Here is a 20,884-nt window from a genome sequence, read left to right on the forward strand (position 1 = left end):
AGAGAGTATATATATTTTTAAGGGTGAAGATGGCTTGTATGTGTAATATAATTCGTGACGAAATTATGATATCCTTAGCAATGGTATACATAGTGTTTAAAGCTTAGAATGCTAGCGCTGCAGTCATGCGCTTTGCGCTCGATAGGCAGAAAGAAAGAGACAACAATACTAACATTCATAACAGCAGCTTAACTGAGAGCGTAACTGAGCTACGCTTACATAATGTTAATAAGAATGATACACCTATATTAACAGCGTAAGCCTTTACTTATATAGTGTACGTATTACTCAGTAGACTGTATGCCAGCTCACATTGTTGCCAATGCAAAAGAAGAGAAACGGACGTAACATTAGTTCAGCAGGGCTGAGCTCAGCTTGCATATAAGAGAAATTGTTATACAGCAATGATAGAGCGCGCGTGCAAGCGAGAAAGGCATGTTCTTCGCGTGTGTGTGTGTGTGTGTTTGTGTATTCAAGTTTAGTGTTCAACAACTCCGTTAGGCGAGGTCAATGCAATCGCGCATAAAAGAAGGCTACATTTATGTGACTTCCGTAAAGCATGGTTAATATTGAGCATATTGTGTTGCGGCTTTTATTAATGCGTTTCATAGAATATATAATGTGAATAGATTGCATAAGTATAATTTGGATATATAAATGTGTCGGCAACCATTAGCTTTAACCCACAGTGCGATCGTTGAATTTAATTGTCACATCGGTCTTGGCCATATTAGGGAAGGCGGCCACAAATTCATTGAGATTATCATTGGGCAGACGCCTGTCGAAGGGGAAGCCCATGGTGCGTCTATCCGGGTACAGTTTATCCTTAAGGCCGCAGAACGAATAGGCCGTGCTGCAGGCGTCGTTCGGGGTGCTGTTGTGAGTGTGTTGTAAAAGTTTTAGATTAGTTATTGCTGTTGCTCAACATTGACAGAGCCACTTACTTGGTTAACTGCTGCACCGAATCGTTTGTGTAGTCCGAAATCATGACAAACAAATCGAATTGCATACCCTCTGGCTTGCCCTTGGGCAGCAGCAGATGCTGCGGCCAACCGCAGCCGCAGAAACGGAAACGTGCCAGCTCATCCGCAGCAGTTGGCTGATAACTAGCCCCAACGGCACGGAAAGAACGCTCAAATGGTATGGCCACCGATGAGTCTGTCGATTCACGGCGTATGGTATTCTCACCGGGCACCACTGCGTGGGCAAAAGATAATTAAAGTCAAGCTTAATATCAAAGAGTTGGCGACGACTTAAGATACCCTTTATTATATAATCTATACAAATTCATACCCTCGTTGAAGCTGTGCTCTTTTTCTTTGCCTCACACTACGAAAAATTGCTATAAACTTTCTAGGGCACAGATATGGCAGATAAATGAATGCATATGCCAAAAATAGGGAAATAATAAGTCTGTGCATATTTTGTTGAAGCTATCGAAGAAGAACTTGTTTGACCTCAAAAACCGGGTCGATATGGTTAAGTTGACGGATAGGGAGACATCTCGTTGCCCAGATTTTAAATCTCTTTCAGTGTCCTTCACCTGTTACGTGCACAAATTCACTTTACCTTCATTTTTATCCATTGATAACGAGAGCAGGTTATAGTGAACTGTTATATTTCTATTGCTTTTTACTTACGTTCCACCGTAAACTTGTCCATCTCAATGGCCATGAGACGCTGCTCCTCGAGGCGCAGCGGCTGGTTGCGCTCATCGGTCTTGGGGCAGATGAAGATGCGGCAGGTGCCGGTGCGTTTGGCCCCCGAATTGGTCACATTGAAGGTGTAGGTGAAGGGTGCGTTCTGCAGATGCCTGAAGGAGGCAGTAATATTTTCATCCTCCACTGGTCCAAAATCCAGGCCGGCAGCCAAATTGGCATTCGATTTTTGCCAATAGGTGAGCAGCGTATTTGGGCGTGCATTGGCGGCGCCCAGTCGTGCCTCCACATAGGTCACGTTGACACCCTCAAAGCCCAGCTGGGTGGCATTGTAGACCGGCAGCAGGGCCTTGTGCTTGTTGAAAACGCTATCGATGAATCCGTGCCATCTGTAAAAGATTGGATCGCGCATAGCTGTGGTCACATCGCCCATAACACCAAAGTCCTCCAAGTGCCGGTTGTCAGGATCATGGGCAAACGAGATGATTGTGTGGCCCTGATTGTGTAAATTGCCATAGAACTGGTTGTTCACCGAAAGCGTGCTGGAGGCCTCAACAATGTTGCCCAGAATATCGATGCCGCGCACCTCGTCCAACGGAATGCGTTTACCTTGAGCCTGTATTTGATGGATATTAATTTCCTGCTTTCTTAAACTCTTTATACGATAAACTTACATCTTCGACAAAGCCCTGATCGATGGCGGCCAGAACGCGATCACGCCAACGTTCCAATTCTGAGATCTCAATGTTGCCATCCGGACGATCCACGTCGCGCAACAGCTGCCTGGACACACGTGCCGGATATGTGCGATTGTTCACGCTCGACAGGATCTTGGGGAAGTAGCCCTCGGGCACCTCGTCACGCAGATTATTGAGTGGCGCCACGCGCTTCAGATTGTTGCAGAAACGCTCCACATTGTAGCGTGCGATCAGCTGATGGTGCATGTAGTAGAAGAGCTCGCCGCGGCGATCCTTGTTGACCACCTCCACGGGTCCACTGGCCGGATAAACCAAATGCCAGTGCCAATGATGGCTGTTGACGCCAATATCCTCACGGAAATAGGACAAACGCTGCTCATCCTCGCGATCGGAGGCCGTATAATTGATGGGTATCTCCAAAATGGAGCGATTGCCGCTCTTGGCAATTACCGAAGCCTCCTGGCGCGCTTCCTGTTCGAAAATTAAAATAAATCGTATAATGAAGCACTACGAATATTAAATGCCCTAAAAGGCATTAGGTTGAGAAATGGATTGATACGATAGTTGTATTTGCCACGAATTGTTTCTATAGGCGCCATTTTTTACAGAAGTTCGACTTGACACGACATTTAAAATATGTAAAGCCTTTCATTCCTGTATTTGGATAAAGCTGTCTTGAAAAACAAATAAGTTTTCTATATGGAGAGTTGAGTTTTTAACCGATCAGCTTTATATATTATATATACAACTATATAAATTAAGTAAGGAGTATGTTAGCAGCCGTAAATTTCTAGTTCTGTTAAGAATTCTTGACAAACAAAAAATTTGTACATTCAAGAACTAATCAAGAATTTAAGAATTTTTTGGAAGAAATGGCTACATTTATATTACATATTACATACATATTCGCTTATTGGGTTCGAAGATTTTTTTCCTGTGTTACACACTTCGTGAGAAAACTGACATACCCTCATTATCAATAGAAGTTGCTTAGCTCACCTGAAAAACGGAGGGTTCGATAAAATTGCTTGGGAAGACCTGCGAGATGTTGGGAATGGGCACGGTGCGCGTATCCGGACGATGAGCAATGGCCACTGCATAGCTGTATTGGAACAGCACTGGGTTGACACGATCCCTGCACAATTATTGAAACATATAGGCTATATATGTATTTTTTGTATAGCTTGAATCACTTACTTGGTGTAGACAGCCAGGGCGACGAACTCTTGCAAATTGGGCGCATCCAGATACAATTGGATTAGCTGGCCGGCAATTTCCCTGTGCCGTGTGTTGAACAGGGAGAATTGATTCTTTCGGCCCAACTTGGATGCGAATCCCAGATTCGGCTTCTTGGCCAGCTCACGCACAGGTATACGCGTTTCAGCATTCAGACTGAAGCGATTCGAGACCTCCTCCGAGTTGTTGCGATAGCGATCCGTATAGACGCTTTCGGGCAGATCGAGCACCGTCTTGCCATTATCGCGGGTGGTGAACACCGGCTCCAATGGACGCTGGAACAACAATTCCAAAGCCTTCAAATCCGTATTCATTTTGATGGGCAAGAGTTTGATATGCCTGGTAAACTAGGAAAAAGTTGTTCTCCTCACGAGCTGCTGCAGCGCACTGTGAAAGTTGAGGGCAGACACTGGCATTTTTATAGCTCTTTCGAGCTAACCACAAAGAACTTAATTCTTTTTATTTTTTTAATAATAAGTTGATAAGTTTTTGCGGCTTGGCTGACTTAAAAACTATCCCACAGACATTTAATTATTATTATTTAATTATTCAAACATTTTGCTCTGCTATTTTAGGCAGCCACAAACATTTCCAGTGACCACATAGATATGACAATCTCTTATAAAAGTGCATGTGTTTCTCAAACATATTAGGGCTCTAAGTTGTAATATGTTTATATTTGTTTGCCCATGCATATATAATATACTTATCAGTGGAAGAGGCGCCGCTTTTATGTTATTTCACATGTTCTCACAATGCGCAATGTGATAAGAAACGAGTTGTTCGGGCATTTATTATTTTAATACTTATTTTATTCGGGGCTGCAAGCCCAACACAATCTGTCGCTTGCTTAGTTCACGGTTCGAAACAACTCTTTACTTGTAGGTTTTGTTCGCGGGTTTATTTGTCCACAGCTCTGAACAAAAGTGCAAATTTTGTATATCGTGTATAAACATTTTTGAGAAACAATTCCTTCCTAAATATTAAAATTCTCCGTTCAACTAGCAAATAGGTTTTGATAAATTTAAAGGTTGGAGCCCTATTTTCCTATTTTTCCTCCATACTCCCATTTCGCTGAAGAGCTTCTTGTTTCGAGCTAAATCATTTTTGAAGAAAATATGCTTTGGTTCAGGTTACGGTTTGCCTAATTTTTATTTATTTTATGATAAATCTTTTGGTCTGAGGTTCGGTTCGGTTCTTAGTAAAGTATGAATTAGAATTTCGAATCGTTTCAAAGAAGATGAAATTTTACATTGTGTTATAAAGTTTTAACATTTCAAATAATGGTCAACGTCTTTTTTATACACTTTTTTTATTGCAAAGCCTTTTCTCTGAGTAACCACAAAAAGGTAACGTAATTGTTGCTTAAACAGCAATATTCTTTTGAACATTGTATCTTTGACCGTAAGGGCTTTAATAAAGGCGTTTTAACTTCCAATCGATTCTCAGAATTGTGCCAGAGGTTTTCAATTTTTTTGTTGTCAATTATAATTGTTTGAATTTTCGTTATCTTTGAAGAAACATTTTAACATTAAACATTTTTTTAATAAGAAATTATTAGTTATATATACAAATTCGGTTTAATTTTAACGTTGAACGTTTGAAGAAATGAACATTTTTTTAAACAAGAAAATTATATATTAATGGTTTTCTGACCTTTCTTCTATAAATTACTTCTTTCGGCAAAGCTCTTTCAAGGGAAACAGCTCTAATCTTGCATAAAATATTGCAAGTTCTTTAAATTTTGTAAGCAATCTTTGCGGCTCAAATTGAATCATAAACATAATTTAAAAGAATAACTTTTTTTATTTGATTTTTTTTTTGTTCACATAACTTTTCTTCTAACCCATTTGAACTTTAAAGAGTCAAATTTTCATGCTGAAAAATGGCATGAAAATTATGAATTGCCACAAGGCGAACGGACAGCGCGATTATAATGCAAAATATTATGTTAAGGTCGCTTTTATTGTTATGCCTGGCCATTTCGTACAGAAAGTAGAACCCCTGTTTATGCCCTGTGGCTCTAGTTAAATAGAATTGGGCAACATATGTATGCGCAGCAGGCCTCAAGCCATATATAACTCACATACATGCGAGTTAATTTGAGTGTGTTGCAAGGCCATAAATTTATGCAGAAAGCGTAACTAACGCACAGTCCTTATAGAGGCGAACAACTTTTGGCGATTAAAACATTTGTGCGAATCAATTTTTGCCGCTTCGTGACCAGAGCGAAAACTTTTGCCATTGTCAATAATAAATGTAAGTGCCAGGCGCGGGCTACTGGCTCTGACCAAGGCGTTCAAATGTGCGCGCATTAATCTGTGAAATTGACAGCAACAACAACAACAACAACAGCAACAACTACAACAGCAAAGAGTTCTGTGGCACATTATGCAGAGTTGTGGCAACGACGCACAGTCTCACAAGTGCAAAAAAAAAAGCATGACAGTTTTAAACCCTTAAAATGAAATAGCCAATCAATCTGCTATGTATGCATTTCAGGTTATCGATTGCTGCTATCGATATGTATCGATTTGTATAAAAGAATAAAAAATAACAAATAAGGAAAAATTTCAAAAATAAATTTCAGGGCATTTGAATAATCCTTAAAATGAAATGGTTAAACAATCGGTTATTTGCTCGATTTCAATTTCTCGATTGCTGTTATCGATATAAATTGTATACAATTTTCAAAAATAATCAATCAGTTATCGAATGCTACTATAGATCAATTTTTTATAAAAGTTGTATAAAAGTTGTACTAAAAAAATATATATAAACAAATTTGATTAATAAATGTCATGGTATTTGAAAAATCCCAAAAATGAAATGGTTAAGCTATCGGTTATAAGTGCTATTTCAAGTTATCGATTGCTGTTATCAATATAATTGGTATAAACCTACACAAAATAAAAAAAAAACTGGAACAGTTTTAAACTGGAATAGAATAGACTGATGTAGTCTTCATCTAAGTTATCGTTGTGTTAAACAAATCTTAAAAAGTCTCACAGAAATCTAAAACGGAAAAAAATATCGAATGTAACAAGTCAGTTTTGGGTTTAAAAGCATATTTTACTGCTAGGAATATCTCTTAAGTTAATCGATAAATTCAGTTTAGATAATTTTTACAGTTACAAAGAAAGAAGTGCTGACATAATCAATAAAATATTAATTAGTGCTTTACGGCTCTTTCGATACTTCTCAGCTTGTTATCAGTTGCTGTTTTCGATACATGTAAAATTTAATGCAAAATATTGATGGTTTAATATCTGAATACATCAGGACAGAGAAATATTAGTATTTGAAAGAAAGAGCTCTATTTTTCGTGCTGGCATTCCATATATTCGCACCACTGTGCAACGCCGTCGCGCCTCGCCTTGCCTCTTCTTTGTCTTCTGGGGCCAGTGAGTTTGTGAATTGGAAAGATGAATTTTCACCATTTTGCCCACAACAAGAAAGCGACTTTTCATGTCAAAGTTTTGTGTTTTGCTGCTTCTGCTTCTTCTTGTTGCTATCTGGCAGATACATTTACAATATGCAAAGTAATATTTCATCAGAAATGTCTTTAAGCGACTGACAATGCCGCAACTAACATTAATTAATTATGTGTATTCCATTTATTTGCATTTTTAGCTAAAACTCAAATTTTAAAAAATTAAAATATGTGAAAAGTTTAACAAAAAAAAAAGTGAAAAACTGGCAAAAGTTTTTTATGGCATGGCAAAAAGTTGAAAAGCCAAACTTTTGTGGCTGGTCGATAAAGACAAAAGTCTGCCCGTCCCATCATATGCCATATAGTAGCTCGTAAAATGATCGGAAAGGGTTGCCTTAATTATGCGTCGCAGTTAAGCCAAGAGTTGGTTGTAGCCTGTGGGCGTTGACGAGGCGGAGCTCGGCGGGGCGGGCTGATGTCTTAAACATTTTGCGGCATATCATTGCCGTCGTTGGGAATGGCCGGGGCACGGGCGGCAGCGCAACCACAAGAATTTGCGGACAGGGCTTATCAATATTTCGTTTTTGCTCGCTTTAAAAAACAACATAAAACCCAACACAGAGACAACAACAAAAGCAACAGACAACAAAAATACCCCAAAGAACATCCATTAATAATGCAGACCCTTTAAGCTAGTTGAGAATTTTCAACAGGTTAACAGCGGTAAAAATTAAATATGCAACACAAGTAAATGGGGCAAGAGAGACGCGATTAAATACCCTTGCAAATGGATTTTAAATTGTTCTACAGTTTAATAAAATTATCATAAAATCCAGGTAACTATAGCTACTTCAACAGGGAAATCTTTTGTGAGTGTTTTTATATCTTTTTTTTATTTTGAATTAAAATTTAGTGAGTTTTATAGAAGAACTTCCTTTATGTAGTAGTATGCAGTTTAACTAACAACCATTAAATGTTTATGTTATATTTTGTATAGACAAAATCAACCAAATCTGTTTTCTTAGGCAAACAGTTAATATCTTTAATATTTTGAAATATTCGAAACTTTAAGCATAACTTGCATTGTTTATTTGGTTGAGAAGAAACAAGACAAATATCAAACTTAATGATAATTTAATTAACTAATTAATTAATGTTAATAATTGAACATGTTGTCAAATCGACAAAAAGATTAGAAGACACCATGGCTACAATTTTGCCTACATAACTAGAAAGGCTCTAGAAAGGAAACGAAATTTGACACTATGTTGGAGCGCGTGATAGCTCTGCCAGAAATAAGAAGTTAAACATCAAGCATTTGGCATAACAAACATGCTGTCAAGGCGGTAATGCCCGCATTTGACAGGAGCTTTACTTAATTGTTTTGCTTAATGGGCATAATGAAATAATCGTATGCATAATAAATTCGGAGCTGGATCTGTGTGTGAAATTTCATAAATTAACTAGATGGCCAAAGGCGGCAGACAGCTGTAGCAAGAACAATAACAACAGGAGCAGCAACAACCGCAGAGGCAATTAAAGCCAGTCCAATTAGCTGTCTCAAAGGGGGGAATTTCAAGATGCCAAAGTCAAACTTGCTGCAAACTGTTGCAAAATCGATGCTGACAGCAGTTGCTGGTGCTGCTGCCAAACTGACAGTTAAGTTAAACAATGCTGAAGGGTCGCTGGGGAGCGGGTTGGCAGTGGGTAGGCAACACATGCAAATCTCTAACGTCTAATTAAAAGCCAGTTGGCAACTTTAACATGTAGCTAGCACATGTGACAGGCGCCGGAAGTGCACAAATGGGAAACTGTAACAAATCATTTGACAAACAGAGATCGAACCCAAGGTAGCAGCATTGCTGCCCCCCCAAGGCACAAACAGTCCATGGCGGATGAAAATGTTATTAGTTGTCTGTTGCCAGTTGCCAGTTGGCAGTTGCCAATTGTCATTGCGACTGTCAAACGCCATGTGGCAGCAACCAGACAGACAATAGCTCTGTTAGCGGCTGCAACAAAGTGTGTGTGCAGGTGTGTGCGCGTGTGTGTGTGCAAACGGTAATTGAACAACATTTGTTGAATGGCTTAGAACAAATTGCTGCCACACAGTGCACCACGTACGAGTGACAGGGACAGGGACAGGGACAGCAACAACGACAGAGACAGAGCGTGTCTAAGTGCTGCAACATCAGGTGTTGCGACTGTGTTCACGTTGTCAACGCCAGACAGCTGGCTTTTTTATATTATTTTTTTTTGTTATATTAACTTCGAGGCCATATGTACTGCTGCTGCGGCTGTCAACTTTTTATACCCTGAAAACCATAAAAAAAATTGGCCATCAAAAGGGTGTCATAAAGTAGTGCGAGCTCTTGCCACAGACGGCCAGACACACAGTGGCAAATGTTTACAGCTCTTCTTTTGACTAGCATCGTCGAATTTAGACTAGTTTGTCTGTAGTTCATTGATCTGAGCGTATTGTCTGTCATCTACAAAGAGCTAATCCTTTGGCTAAACGAGAATCCACGAGACGCATATCCAAATTAACTTGCGTATTCTCCCATTCTGTCTGTGACTTGTTCATGAGCCAAATGTTTAAGGTTTCTCAACAATTATAGCTTTAGGTGAAAAATTCTGTCCGTCTAGCTGTGTTCCTTACATTTACGATTTTCAAGATGACATGAAATTTCATGTGTTGAATTTTATATAAAATATAGAAGATGGGGATCGAATCTTGTCACGAAATGGAAGGAGATTAGTTTGAATCCATTAAAAATATTTATATTGTTATAATTATTGTTTAGTTTTTTTATTACAATTATTATTATTATCAATATTATTATTATTATTATAATTATTATTATTATTATTATTATTATTATTATTATTATTATTATTATTATTATTATTATTATTATTATTATTATTATTATTATTATTATTATTATTATTATTATTATTATTATTATTATTATTATTATTATTATTATTATTATTATTATTATTATTATTATTATTATTATTATTATTATTATTATTATTATTATTATTATTATTATTATTATTATTATTATTATTATTATTATTATTATTATTATTATTATTATTATTATTATTATTATTATTATTATTATTATTATTATTATTATTATTATTATTATTATTATTATTATTATTATTATTACTATTTTTATTATTATTGTTTAATTATCAGTATTCGTCATTATAGCATTCAGTTAAGACAATAATGCATCGAAATATTAGCTTGGTATTCGAATCGCTAACCGCATGGCCCTGAATGCAATATATAAATATATAGAAATATATATGTAGATATATAGAAATTTATAAAATATATTGCTTCTAATGCTTTCAATGAATCCTGCATTGGTCGATAATTGAGCATAGAAACTTATCGCAAATTTGCTATGTTGTTTGATCTCTGGCACTCCCATGGCAACTGTTCTAACTTCTTAGAAAAAGTCGTGCTCTTTGGTATACGTATATTTTTCTGGAAATCTGTTGTTCTTGAAATTTCAAAGGAATTGTTAAAATAATACAGAAGTTATTTAAAACACAGTAAATTCTGCTGAAGAGATATTCAGGTGTAAATTTACTAGGACACCAGTAAGCCAAAGTCAAATATTTCTGTTTTTCCAAGCCGCACTATTTAGACGTCTTTCTTCTTCTTGGCATTGTTGGTGCGCTGCACATGGGCCACAATATGGCCTTGAAATAGCTGCCCTTGGCGGCGTTTATAGCCAAATTGAACGGAGACTGGAGTTTCCATCATAGCAGCTGGTATTAGACTCAGGTCCAGCCGGAAGCCGCGCATATAGTAGGCCTTGCCCTGCTCAAAGGGGCAATGTCGAGGAAAATTGCTGTAGCGGTCAAGTATATCGCGTGCGATGCGCAGCAGCGGCACCTGATTCTTATTGGAGAGCAACTGGCAGCCGTCTGTGGTCACATTGAGCAGCACAAAGTCCACTGTGCGACGGGGTATTACGATGAGCATGTGGAACTCGTGCTCGTTAAGCGGTTCCAGGAGCGCGAATTCCATGTGCATAGTGCGCCGTTTGGGATTCTTGCTGAGACCGCAATGGAAACTCTTCAGGGGATTTGCTTTTGAAGCACTGCCGCGAATGCATGTAAAATTCTCGAACTGCAGCTCAAAGTCCGTCTGTAAGCACATAAAAAACTGCGTAAAGCAATGGCTTACCCATTACGTATACGCACCTTGGCCGCAATCGGCTGAACCAGTCGATAGCCAAAAAGAACGGCGATAAATGCCAAGGGCGTTACGTACATATCTGCGCTTTCTTCCAAACTAAACTCATTAAGCAATAACAAAAGCAATTGAATTGTAAATTTTATTCGTTAATCAAAATCGCCAAATAATGCCTGCAAATATTGTCAGCCACTGAGGCTTGACTAATGTTCGACTGAATAAATAATGCTTAGCAGCGTGGTAAAATAAACTTGCTTTGAACGTTATATATATAATATGAACGTATTTGGATTTGTTTTGTATAATCGCTCTGTGCAAATTTAATTGAAATTGGGTTAGTTTAGTTGGGTACTAAATGGTAATATGTGGATTGATATTATTATTATCTTATTGTAATACATACAATTACAATAATAATAATGATGTTTATTACTTTTAGGTTATATTATAATTTATAGAACATATTCCTAACCTTTTTTATTTAATTTTGTAATTTATTTACTTTTAATTAAGTAAATAAATTAAATTTATCCTTTAATATTATTCATTAGTATTATTTATTATAACCAAGCCCGACATATCTTTTTAAGTCTTAAACATAGAAGCTAAAGAAACAAAATATTTTAAGAACCTCAAATTTACCGAATGTTGAATTGTCCATGAGAATAGTTTGAAATTACTATACAGCTATTTTCTTTTAAAAATTCTTTGAGCAACTTTTTGTTTTATTATGCGCTGGCATCGATCGGTACCTTCTGGTCTATAGCGAGCGGAAGACTGTCAAGATAAGGAAATATGAGGGATATTAACAATGAAGGGGATTGAGGAAAAAGGGAAAGAAGTTGATCTAATCGCCGATCTTTGTTGGGCGGATTGTCGCGTTCGATTGAATTGAATCTTTAAAAATGATAACCTTTTTTATAAGCCTTGAGTAAAAAATATGAACAGCTTTCATTAATATTTCAATGCTAAGTAGCTTTTGAAAAAGTTGAATATCTGGTTATTTATAATTATTTAAATCAAACCAATTTTTTATTATAGCTCATTATACAGCTGTGCTGCGATTTTTAATTGATTCCATACACAAATTTACAAATATAATTTTGACCCACACACACTTGCCGTTGCCTTTTTCACCTTCCATCATTATAATCAAAGCAGATTGTTAATCATTTTTAATGGCCTACTGTTCTAAATAATAAATAAATAAAAATAATTATGATGTGTAATTATTAAAGCAATTAGTGCATAATTGTTTACATTACATATTCATATATTACAGGCATATTATTGTGTACATTTGAAATGTTTTTTAGTTGTTCGTTTTTTAACTTGCCTTTGGTTACATGAATTCAAAATTTTGTTACGTGCTTTTGTTCATTTTAAGCATGGCCGTGCATTTTGCCAGCGTAAAGGTAAACAACGGTATACATAAAGTAATTGTTTTAAATATTAATTCCAAACTGACCGCAGACGAAGTTTTTTATGATGTTTAACAACTGCAGCTGCAGTTCGGATGATCCCGAAAAGTTGCTCACCCATTTGAACTGCAGCCTGGGCAGAAGTTGGCGTCGTCGCACCTTCTCGATTGAGCTAAAGTTTCGCCAGCCTGTGCCAAAGTTTCTCGTTAACATGGCCAGTGTGCTGCCACGAGTTAACGGTCAGGATTTTACGCTGTTCAACCTGAGCGACATCAATGGCTGCCAATTGCTGGCCAATAAAAATCAGATACCGTTTATACAGCTGGGCCGTCATACAATGGAGAGTTTCAGTAATGTGCCCAAGCGTTGTCCCTTTCCCAAGGACGAGCTCATCTATGTGCGCAGTTATCGCTCCAATATGCAAAATATACCCGCTTTCAGTTTTGAATCGGATATGCATATATATTTCGCAGTGCTCGTTAATGGCAATAAGATCATAAAGGGCTTCATACAGAGCCGCGTCCAGCGTCATCGAAGCGGCAAAAGGGACCAACTCTTGTAGCCCAGCGGCCATTTGCAATGCCAATGCCAACAAATCGCTGAAAAGCAACTAAGCAAGTGGCATGTGGCTAACTGTTGCAATAAAATACAAATAAAAATTCTATGCCAATTAAGGTACTCGTTACGAACTTTGTTTACCCTAACGGAAACTATTTGGAATAGGTTCTCAACAGAGCTGTAACTCTTTATTTTAGGTATTCTTGATGGGAATTAGGCTTTGGGTTTTTATGGAAATTCATTGTAGTTGTTTTACTATTACTCCTGGCTTTTTATTTTATCGATATTATTATATTAAACTGTCATTTTAACTGCTATTTAAACTAGTATACTACATATATATTAAGAGTATTGATATTGAATAGATAACAATTTTTGGAAGTTTAGAAATGTGTAGGATTTGAAACATTGGCTTAGGGCGCCCAATATAGATGTGCTGTTGAATATTATAAATATTTGTAATACTTGTAAGTGTATTTATTTATACCGTCTAAAGAATCGATGTTGTGAAACTGAGAATGCTCCAGCTACTGATTCGCTACCTTGATGAAATTTGATAGACATGTTTTTCTTGAGTGCAGCTATCACTTTAATCCGAACAAGACATATCAGCTTACAGCTTTACCTGTCTACATAAAAAGTTCTGCTCAAAAGGTTTCTATAAAATGTATGAATGCAAACTCCCCTCTCAATATGATGACAGATTTGGCTACAATTTTGGATAATCTTCCATATGAAAGAGCATCTAATCAACGCTACCCGCATAAAATGTACCACTTGCCTGCAATTTTTCTGCGTCCAGACAAGTGTGTGAAATTTGTGGCACAAAAAAAATTGTGAAATGTATTATCGCATTTCCGTGCCGCATTTAATGTTGCACGTGACGCACGCTCTGCTTTCCACTGGCCACAAATACATACATGCACATTTATATATAAATATATTGGAATTAAAAATGCCAGACGCGTTTTCACGTTGCAAGGGCATTTTGGGTTCCTGTTCGTTCGTTTTCTGAAGCTTTTATTTTGTTTTTTTCCCAGAGGTGAAATGAGTGCAGGCTCCAAGCGGTTGCCGCTGGCCCTGCACTTGCTGCATATTTATTTGTGCAATCTATTTTAATGTTATTAAATTACTTGACTTCAAAAAGGCCCGGTGCTCAGCTAAAGTACCTCAACAGAGCAGCCTGGCCAAGTATCTCGTCAATAAGCTAAGGAGTTTGCATTACTCTTCAGTTTGCTGCTTAAAATAATTGTTTTTAGTATTAACTGTAGATGGACTTTGTTTTGAAATTAAACTGATTTGTTTGCTTAGAAAAGCAAGCACCTCCAGCTCTTATTTTAATTGTGATTTTTAACATCGGATACATTTTTAAATAAATAAATATATATATTCTGCTTTATTCTATTCTGCTTTATTTATTTAATCACCTGCTGTGATTTTTGTTATAGAAAGTAAATAACTATATTTTTCACATAGCTGAGAGTAAAGTGAGTTTTTTTTTTTGTAAAGCATTCATAAAGTTTTTTAATACTCAACGATCTGCTGAATTTCTGGATTTCATTTTATAGTTGTTTATTATTTTAATTGGAAAAAAGTTTTTTATTTTGTAAAGTTTATTTTACCTGTTGCCATTTTTTTAACGTTTTGTGCTTTTTGGTATATCAAATAAATAAATATATTTTTTAGTTATCTGAACTAAGAAGTTTTTTGGTGTGTGCATGCATGTTATTTTTCCTGCATTACCAATGCATTTTTTATATTTTCGTTATTTGAATTTCTGAAATTGGTTTTTAATGTTTTTTTGTTGCTGCTGCTTTTGCCGTTGACCAACAAACCTGTTAACGTGAACGTAAAGTATGCTCATGGCATCCTCCAATGCCAATGCTCTGGCAAACACATGAGCAGCTGATGCTGGAGAGTGCTCATATCATCAGTCTAATCATGTGGAATAAGTCGGAAACGGAAATTGCACATACACACACATAGAACACTGTTGGCCGGCTGTCAGTTTAAGTAGCATACATGCGGATGTACGTGTGGGTACAAGCGTGTGTGTGTGTGTGTGGGTTAACTAGATTCATGTAGCCATATGTTAGTGGTTGCCCTGCACCTGATTCTTTCTCCTCGGAGCGGATATGTTGGATATGAAAATTTTGTGGTTAGACATTACGTCCATCATTTGGTGCATCAGAAAACATAGCAGGGAATTTGAGTTTAGCCTATTAATTAAAATTGCATTTGCTGTTCAACTGCAGCTGGCAAGTTGAGTGCATAATTTTCACCTGACTGCGTCACATGAGGCTTAGCTAACTGGGCAGGCGATTACCATGGGCTTTATTAACGCTGTGGCAGGCAACGTCTGTTATCAGAGCCAAGCATACATGCCACATAAGCGCTTATCACTTCACTGAATTTTTGATGAAAAGTGGGCGTGTTGAGCGACTTGCTGTGTGTCAATGACACTAGCTGAAAATTTGTAGCTTTAGCTTTAGCTCTCAAAGCAGCATGAGAGTTAAAGAATAGCTCGTAGGAGGTTAAAGAATGGGCTTTTTGAGCTTAAAGCTTTCAGTTGTTAAATGCTTTAACAAATTATCAAATGACATTTTGTGATAGTAAAAAATTCCTTTAAGTTTATTAGAGCTTGAGCTTAATACATAATGCAAGATAAAAACAAGAAGTAGGTCGAACTTCAAGCCTTTTGTGCTTGTACGAAAAAAAAACACTATTAGCCGAAAATTAAAGCTTCTGTGCCTCAGAGACAGATTAGTGACAAGAGTTAGAGAACAATTTTCGCAAATTGCGGTCAGCTGATAGGGCTTTACAGCTTAAATGGACTTTATTATAAACTGTAAGTAGGCAAACTTTAGAGGTAGAGAGAACGAGCTTAAGTGAATAAATATTAAAGTTGTTAATCAAGCTTTAAGGCTTAAACCAGGCACACTGCCTCTCTTCTTCCCCTCCTACTTTCAGCTACATTTCCATCGCCAATATCCGTATTATTTTCAGCTAATGTCAGTCGCCCATAACCATAAACCTTAATCAATTGCCACTTTGGGGCTTGCATCAAATGTCAACGGTAAATGATAAGAATCTAAACATTTGGCTAACCCTCGCTCTCGCACACACACACGGATACCCGTTCCTATCGCCTTTGGAAATTTACATTTACTCATTTTCCCATTCAATAATAAAAATAATAAAAAAATATATAAACGATGCTTTCTGGCGCAACAGCTGTCAGTCTTGCGGTAGCTCGGTTATTGTTGTTGCCAGTTGTTGCTGCTGTTGCTGCCTCTCGGAATTTCACTCAGAATTTACATGAACCGGCACCTGAGTGGTAACCTCTTTTCCTGCTGCCTGTGGGTGTTGAAAAAAACAAATGAAAAAATTTATTAAAAACGTCAGTAAAATTTATGATTTCCACAACGACTTTGGCTTATTGTGTTAAAGGGCCGTCAACGCTAAATAAACTGACCAGGCTGCGTGCGACATTTTCAACATAAGCTTTTCATACCCATGCTATGCTGTGATAAAGGGTATGTGCGGCAAAGCTTGTTAATTATTTAAAATAATAATAACTAAAATAACATAAAGCAGCCACGTAGCTGTGTTTACAGTAAGGTACCTAATAAATACGTTAGCTATAACTAATCGTAGTAAAAGTTTTTTTCACTGTGCTGTTAGTCGTAACTTTCTGCAACTCGTTATTGTTTCTCGTTAGTTTTCAATTTCTGGATAGGTAAAATTTATGATTTCCACAACGACTTTGGCTTATTGTGATAAAGGGCCGTCAACGCTAAATAAACTGACCAGGCTGCGTGCGACATTTTCAACATAAGCTTTTCATACCCATGCTATGCTGTGATAAAGGGTATGTGCGGCAAAGCTTGTTAATTATTTAAAATAATAATAACTAAAATAACATAAAGCAGCCACGTAGCTGTGTTTACAGTAAGGTACCTAATAAATACGTTAGCTATAACTAATCGTAGTAAAAGTTTTTTTCACTGTGCTGTTAGTCGTAACTTTCTGCAACTCGTTATTGTTTCTCGTTAGTTTTCAATTTCTGGATAGGCTCTTCAGGTTGCATTTAAAGATCTTGTTTATCTCTAGTGGGGTTATTTGCTACATCTATTTCATATTCATTTCTTTTTTTTACACGGGGATGTGTTATATTTTGCATATTCCTTTCTAGTTATTAATGCAATATTCAGATATTCTCGTTAATTTCTCTCGTTGCTGTTACTGGTGACCTTGTTGATCTACTCGCCGAATTTGAACTTCTCGTCGTTCTGCTCACTCGCTACTTTGCCCCTTCTCGTTGCTTGTACTTGCTTTTATAAGCTGCCTGGGGATATGCCATTCAGTTGATTTCTATTATTGGTATATTCTGAAAAGTATTTTAGTTTTTAGCACACATCCTCACAAGCAGTCGCCCTTGGGACACATTTTTATTCATATTAATCCATTCTATGCTGACTATTTATAATTTTTTATTCACCGCTATTTATCCACAAAGTGTGGCACAAACTGAATATCAATGTGGGCGTCGTGGTACTGGGAAAAACAAATTAATTTTTAGCTTTTGTGTGCGTGTGCCTGTTGCATATTTGATAAACTACACGCGAATGTGTTGTTACAAATAAGCTGTGATAAAATCCAAACAAAACAATTGCAATTGTGAAATGTACTACAAATGATTAACAGCGAAATTCACTTGTTAATTTAATTAAGTGTCTGTCATTTGTCTTATTGCAGTTTCGCCCAGTACGAAGCAGCGCTTCTGTAGGCGCACCGGCCGCAACCATTCCTATGCCAGCCCGCAAGGGGCTGTTAGCGCCCCAGAATACATTCCTGGACACAATTGCCACACGCTTCGATGGCACGCGTAAGTTAAAAAAAATATATATATATTATATACGAGAGTAAGTAAAAGTCAAACAGTAGCTTTCGTTGTGGGGTGTTAAAGATTTAATATACTTGAGAACATTTCAATTAAATAAAGTGCAATAGTAATTGATACTGCAAAAAAATTGTACATGCGTACAAAATACATAAGAAAATGATTTGAAAAATAGAGATTAATAGGAAATAATAGCAACATTATATGCAGCCCTTAAATTTTTAATGCAGACATTCTTAGAGGTTTTAATGTAGAAACTATTCGGTGACTTTAAATCGTACGACCATGAAAATTAAGGCTCGCGGAGTTTTATCCAGATTTATCAAACACAGTTTTGGGTACAAAATCCCGAACTTTGTGATCTAAAGCCTGTAACTACTCCCTTCAACTACGACATATACATAGCCTGCAGGAAATACAGATATTCCAAGTTACATTAACATAGCGTGACTGGAAGACTATTTCGAATAGATACTCAAATTTGACGATTCAGCGCGATGTACTGATTAATACTTTATAGGCCCGGAAGTGCCTTCCACCGGAAACGCGCGACGTTTCGTCACAAAATTAGAATGCCCAGCATAACCATAAAAAGCAAAAGTTAAACGATATTTACTTAGTCCTTCAGCCTTATATAATTTTCAATGTATTATTTATGTGTGTTTTATTGAGCGGGCACGGATAAAACGGGACATAACGGCATGTATGCATAAGCCCAAGCGGCGAGTCATAAAAATATCACAGAATTTGTGCACAGAATGGGTGCATACCAAAAAAAAAAAAATATATAAAAAATAAAAGAAAACAAAAAAATACGAACCGTTGAATTTGCACACAGTCAAGGAACAGCGTATTGGCAAAAAGGACGCAGACAAGGGCAAGGACAATGCGTGTCCCAATAGAAATCTGCACTGCTAAATTAAAACTACACACATATGTGTGTTGTATCCTGTCGCCAGGCAACGGAACACACAAAAGCGCCACAGGCGCATGGAAGCTCGTAAAACGTTTTCCATTTGTCATAAGCTTTTTGGTTTTTTCCTTTTTAATGCCGAACTTCTGTGTCAACTTTTGTGCTTTAAACAATGGAAATGTCATTAGCCAGAAACTTGTAAGTGCAATGATAACAAGCATGTTGATTTTCCTTTGTCCTTTAACCTTTCGTTTGCCTGCAAGCTGCACTTTGAGGCAAATGCGTCACATGGAACTATTTGACATTTGCAGCATATGTGCACATCGATTGGTTATGAGTAGTTTCCTGTTTCCTTCCAAAATGTCAGGCAAGCGCATGTAAAGTTATTTATTGTTTTTAATACATTTTGCTCGCAAACTTGTCTAAGAAAAGGTATTGTGAGGTTTAGGAAATGTATGTAAAGGGCAAGTAGATATATCGTTAAGTTTCTTAATCTAGCTCTCACACTCATAATCACACCTTCATAATCACCAATTCTTCTCTTATCTCTCTCTGTTTCTCTCTCAAGTAATGATAGCAGTTTAAGTGTCTTAACCTAGCCATAATACTCATTATCATACCGACTATTTCTACCCCCCTCTCTATCTCTCTTAGTTTCTCTTGCTCTCTTTCGCCGATTTTTAGGAATTTGAGTAATACTTATAGAATACTAGATACTCTCTTTCGTTAAACTTACACATTATACAAATATTTCAAAAAAATAGTTTTTAAACTTTCTTACATTTAAAATTATTAAATGTTTAATGTCGCACTACCTTAGTCAACAATGCCTTTCTCTGCGATTCTCAAAAATAATCATAGTGTTTTTAATATTTTTAATTTTGGGTTTATGTTAGGTGCGTTTTTAAAAAGATTTGTTCTGGTGCATTATTTATTATTATTTTAGTTAATTTTTCATCGCCTCTCTATGCGATTTTACGATTTAAGTCATGCGCTTATGTTAAGAGCCTGTTTAACGATTTGTTTTAGTAATTTATTGCTTTCTATTTTACTTCAACTATATTTGCCCCACTATGTGATTTTCGAAAACTCCTATTGTACCGACATGACATTCAACATTACCTTACACATGTATTTATAAGATAGTGAACTCAGTCTCTGTCCTAGCTGACCTTTCCCTTTCGTTCTCCCTCTCTCCAAAAGCTTCTTTATGCGATTTTAATTAGCTTAATTCTCACAGATTTCAAGACATAATACTAAATAAACAGCCGACAGGCAATCATTTTAAGGGGCCCAAAGCCTGCAAGTAATTTGTGGGCCGGGCGCACATGGCGTATGATTGTTGTTGTGCACAAATTTAATGCGTTGACAAACTGTGTGCAAGAACCATAAATTACATACATATTTATTTGCTTTATAGATGTTTATACGTATAACAATTTTGACTTGTCAGCAATTCAGTGCGTGCGAACAGTATGCTGCTCAGTCAAGTAGTTAATATGCCGAGAACGTGGCCAGCAGTCATGTTGTATTTTTAGGTCAGTTAACTTTTTAATGCCATCAAATGTTACACACATTTATTATTAACAAAGTTATTTTTTTTGTCAGATTTGCATTTAACTTGAACCTCGTTAGAGTTTCAATAGATTTATTATATGATTTACGCCAAGCTCTTTGTGCGGCTGCATCTGTTTAATCTTGCATTGAGTGCAAATTGATGTTCGTTGTATTCATCGCTATTCATAGCTATTCATAGCTGTCCCTTTACGAGCATACAAATTATTTATGGCAGTGCCAATAGTCAGCACAAACAAATAGGCTTAAATGGGGCTTTGCGAG

The 20,884-nt window shown here is 36.8% G+C and overlaps 4 protein-coding genes across 4 annotated transcripts in view; 2 read left to right on the top strand and 2 right to left on the bottom strand.

The window, feature by feature from the left end:
- Positions 1 to 20,884, top strand: part of Elk (Eag-like K[+] channel) — a 72,794-nt gene that overhangs the window by 17,440 nt on the left and 34,470 nt on the right. Inside the window, exon 3 of the mRNA XM_064687647.1 lies at positions 17,988 to 18,117. Within this exon, the coding sequence (XP_064543717.1) occupies positions 18,042 to 18,117 (76 nt within the window). The 5' untranslated portion in view covers positions 17,988 to 18,041. The remainder of the gene's footprint in view (positions 1 to 17,987; positions 18,118 to 20,884) is intronic.
- Positions 577 to 3,970, bottom strand: PPO1 (Prophenoloxidase 1). The gene is made up of 6 exons (XM_064687324.1): positions 3,554 to 3,970; positions 3,356 to 3,491; positions 2,333 to 2,827; positions 1,641 to 2,274; positions 945 to 1,197; positions 577 to 874 (listed from the first exon to the last, which is right to left on the bottom strand). The coding sequence occupies exons 1-6, from the start codon at positions 3,904 to 3,906 to the stop codon at positions 679 to 681; spliced, it is 2,067 nt and encodes a 688-aa protein (XP_064543394.1). The 5' UTR covers positions 3,907 to 3,970; the 3' UTR covers positions 577 to 678.
- Positions 10,693 to 11,330, bottom strand: LOC135432376 (uncharacterized). The gene is made up of 2 exons (XM_064688045.1): positions 11,259 to 11,330; positions 10,693 to 11,202 (listed from the first exon to the last, which is right to left on the bottom strand). Exons 1-2 carry the CDS (start codon positions 11,328 to 11,330, stop codon positions 10,693 to 10,695), a joined length of 582 nt encoding a protein of 193 aa, XP_064544115.1.
- On the top strand, positions 12,736 to 13,233 carry LOC135432377 (uncharacterized). Its single transcript, XM_064688046.1, has one exon. The coding sequence runs from the start codon at positions 12,736 to 12,738 to the stop codon at positions 13,231 to 13,233; it is 498 nt and encodes a 165-aa protein (XP_064544116.1).

Source organism: Drosophila montana, unplaced genomic scaffold (assembly GCF_035044405.1).
Source record: "Drosophila montana isolate Dmon_TW-CO22-7 unplaced genomic scaffold, ASM3504440v1 contig_3200_1, whole genome shotgun sequence".
NCBI classification, from domain to species: domain Eukaryota; kingdom Metazoa; phylum Arthropoda; class Insecta; order Diptera; family Drosophilidae; genus Drosophila; species Drosophila montana.

Bases quoted from the DNA above. Each gene is read 5' to 3' on its own strand.
- PPO1 (XM_064687324.1), bottom strand. From the start codon at position 3,906: ATGAATACGGATTTGAAGGCTTTGGAATTGTTGTTCCAGCGTCCATTG. The intron at 1,198-1,640 runs GTAAGTAAAAAG...TTGCCCACGCAG, and splicing joins GGACAAGTTTACGGTGGAAC to TGGTGCCCGGTGAGAATACC. The intron at 875-944 runs GTAAGTGGCTCT...CACTCACAACAG, and splicing joins TCGGTGCAGCAGTTAACCAA to CACCCCGAACGACGCCTGCA.
- LOC135432376 (XM_064688045.1), bottom strand. From the start codon at position 11,330: ATGTACGTAACGCCCTTGGCATTTATCGCCGTTCTTTTTGGCTATCGA. The intron at 11,203-11,258 runs GTGCGTATACGT...ATGTGCTTACAG, and splicing joins TTCAGCCGATTGCGGCCAAG to ACGGACTTTGAGCTGCAGTT.
- LOC135432377 (XM_064688046.1), top strand. From the start codon at position 12,736: ATGATGTTTAACAACTGCAGCTGCAGTTCGGATGATCCCGAAAAGTTG.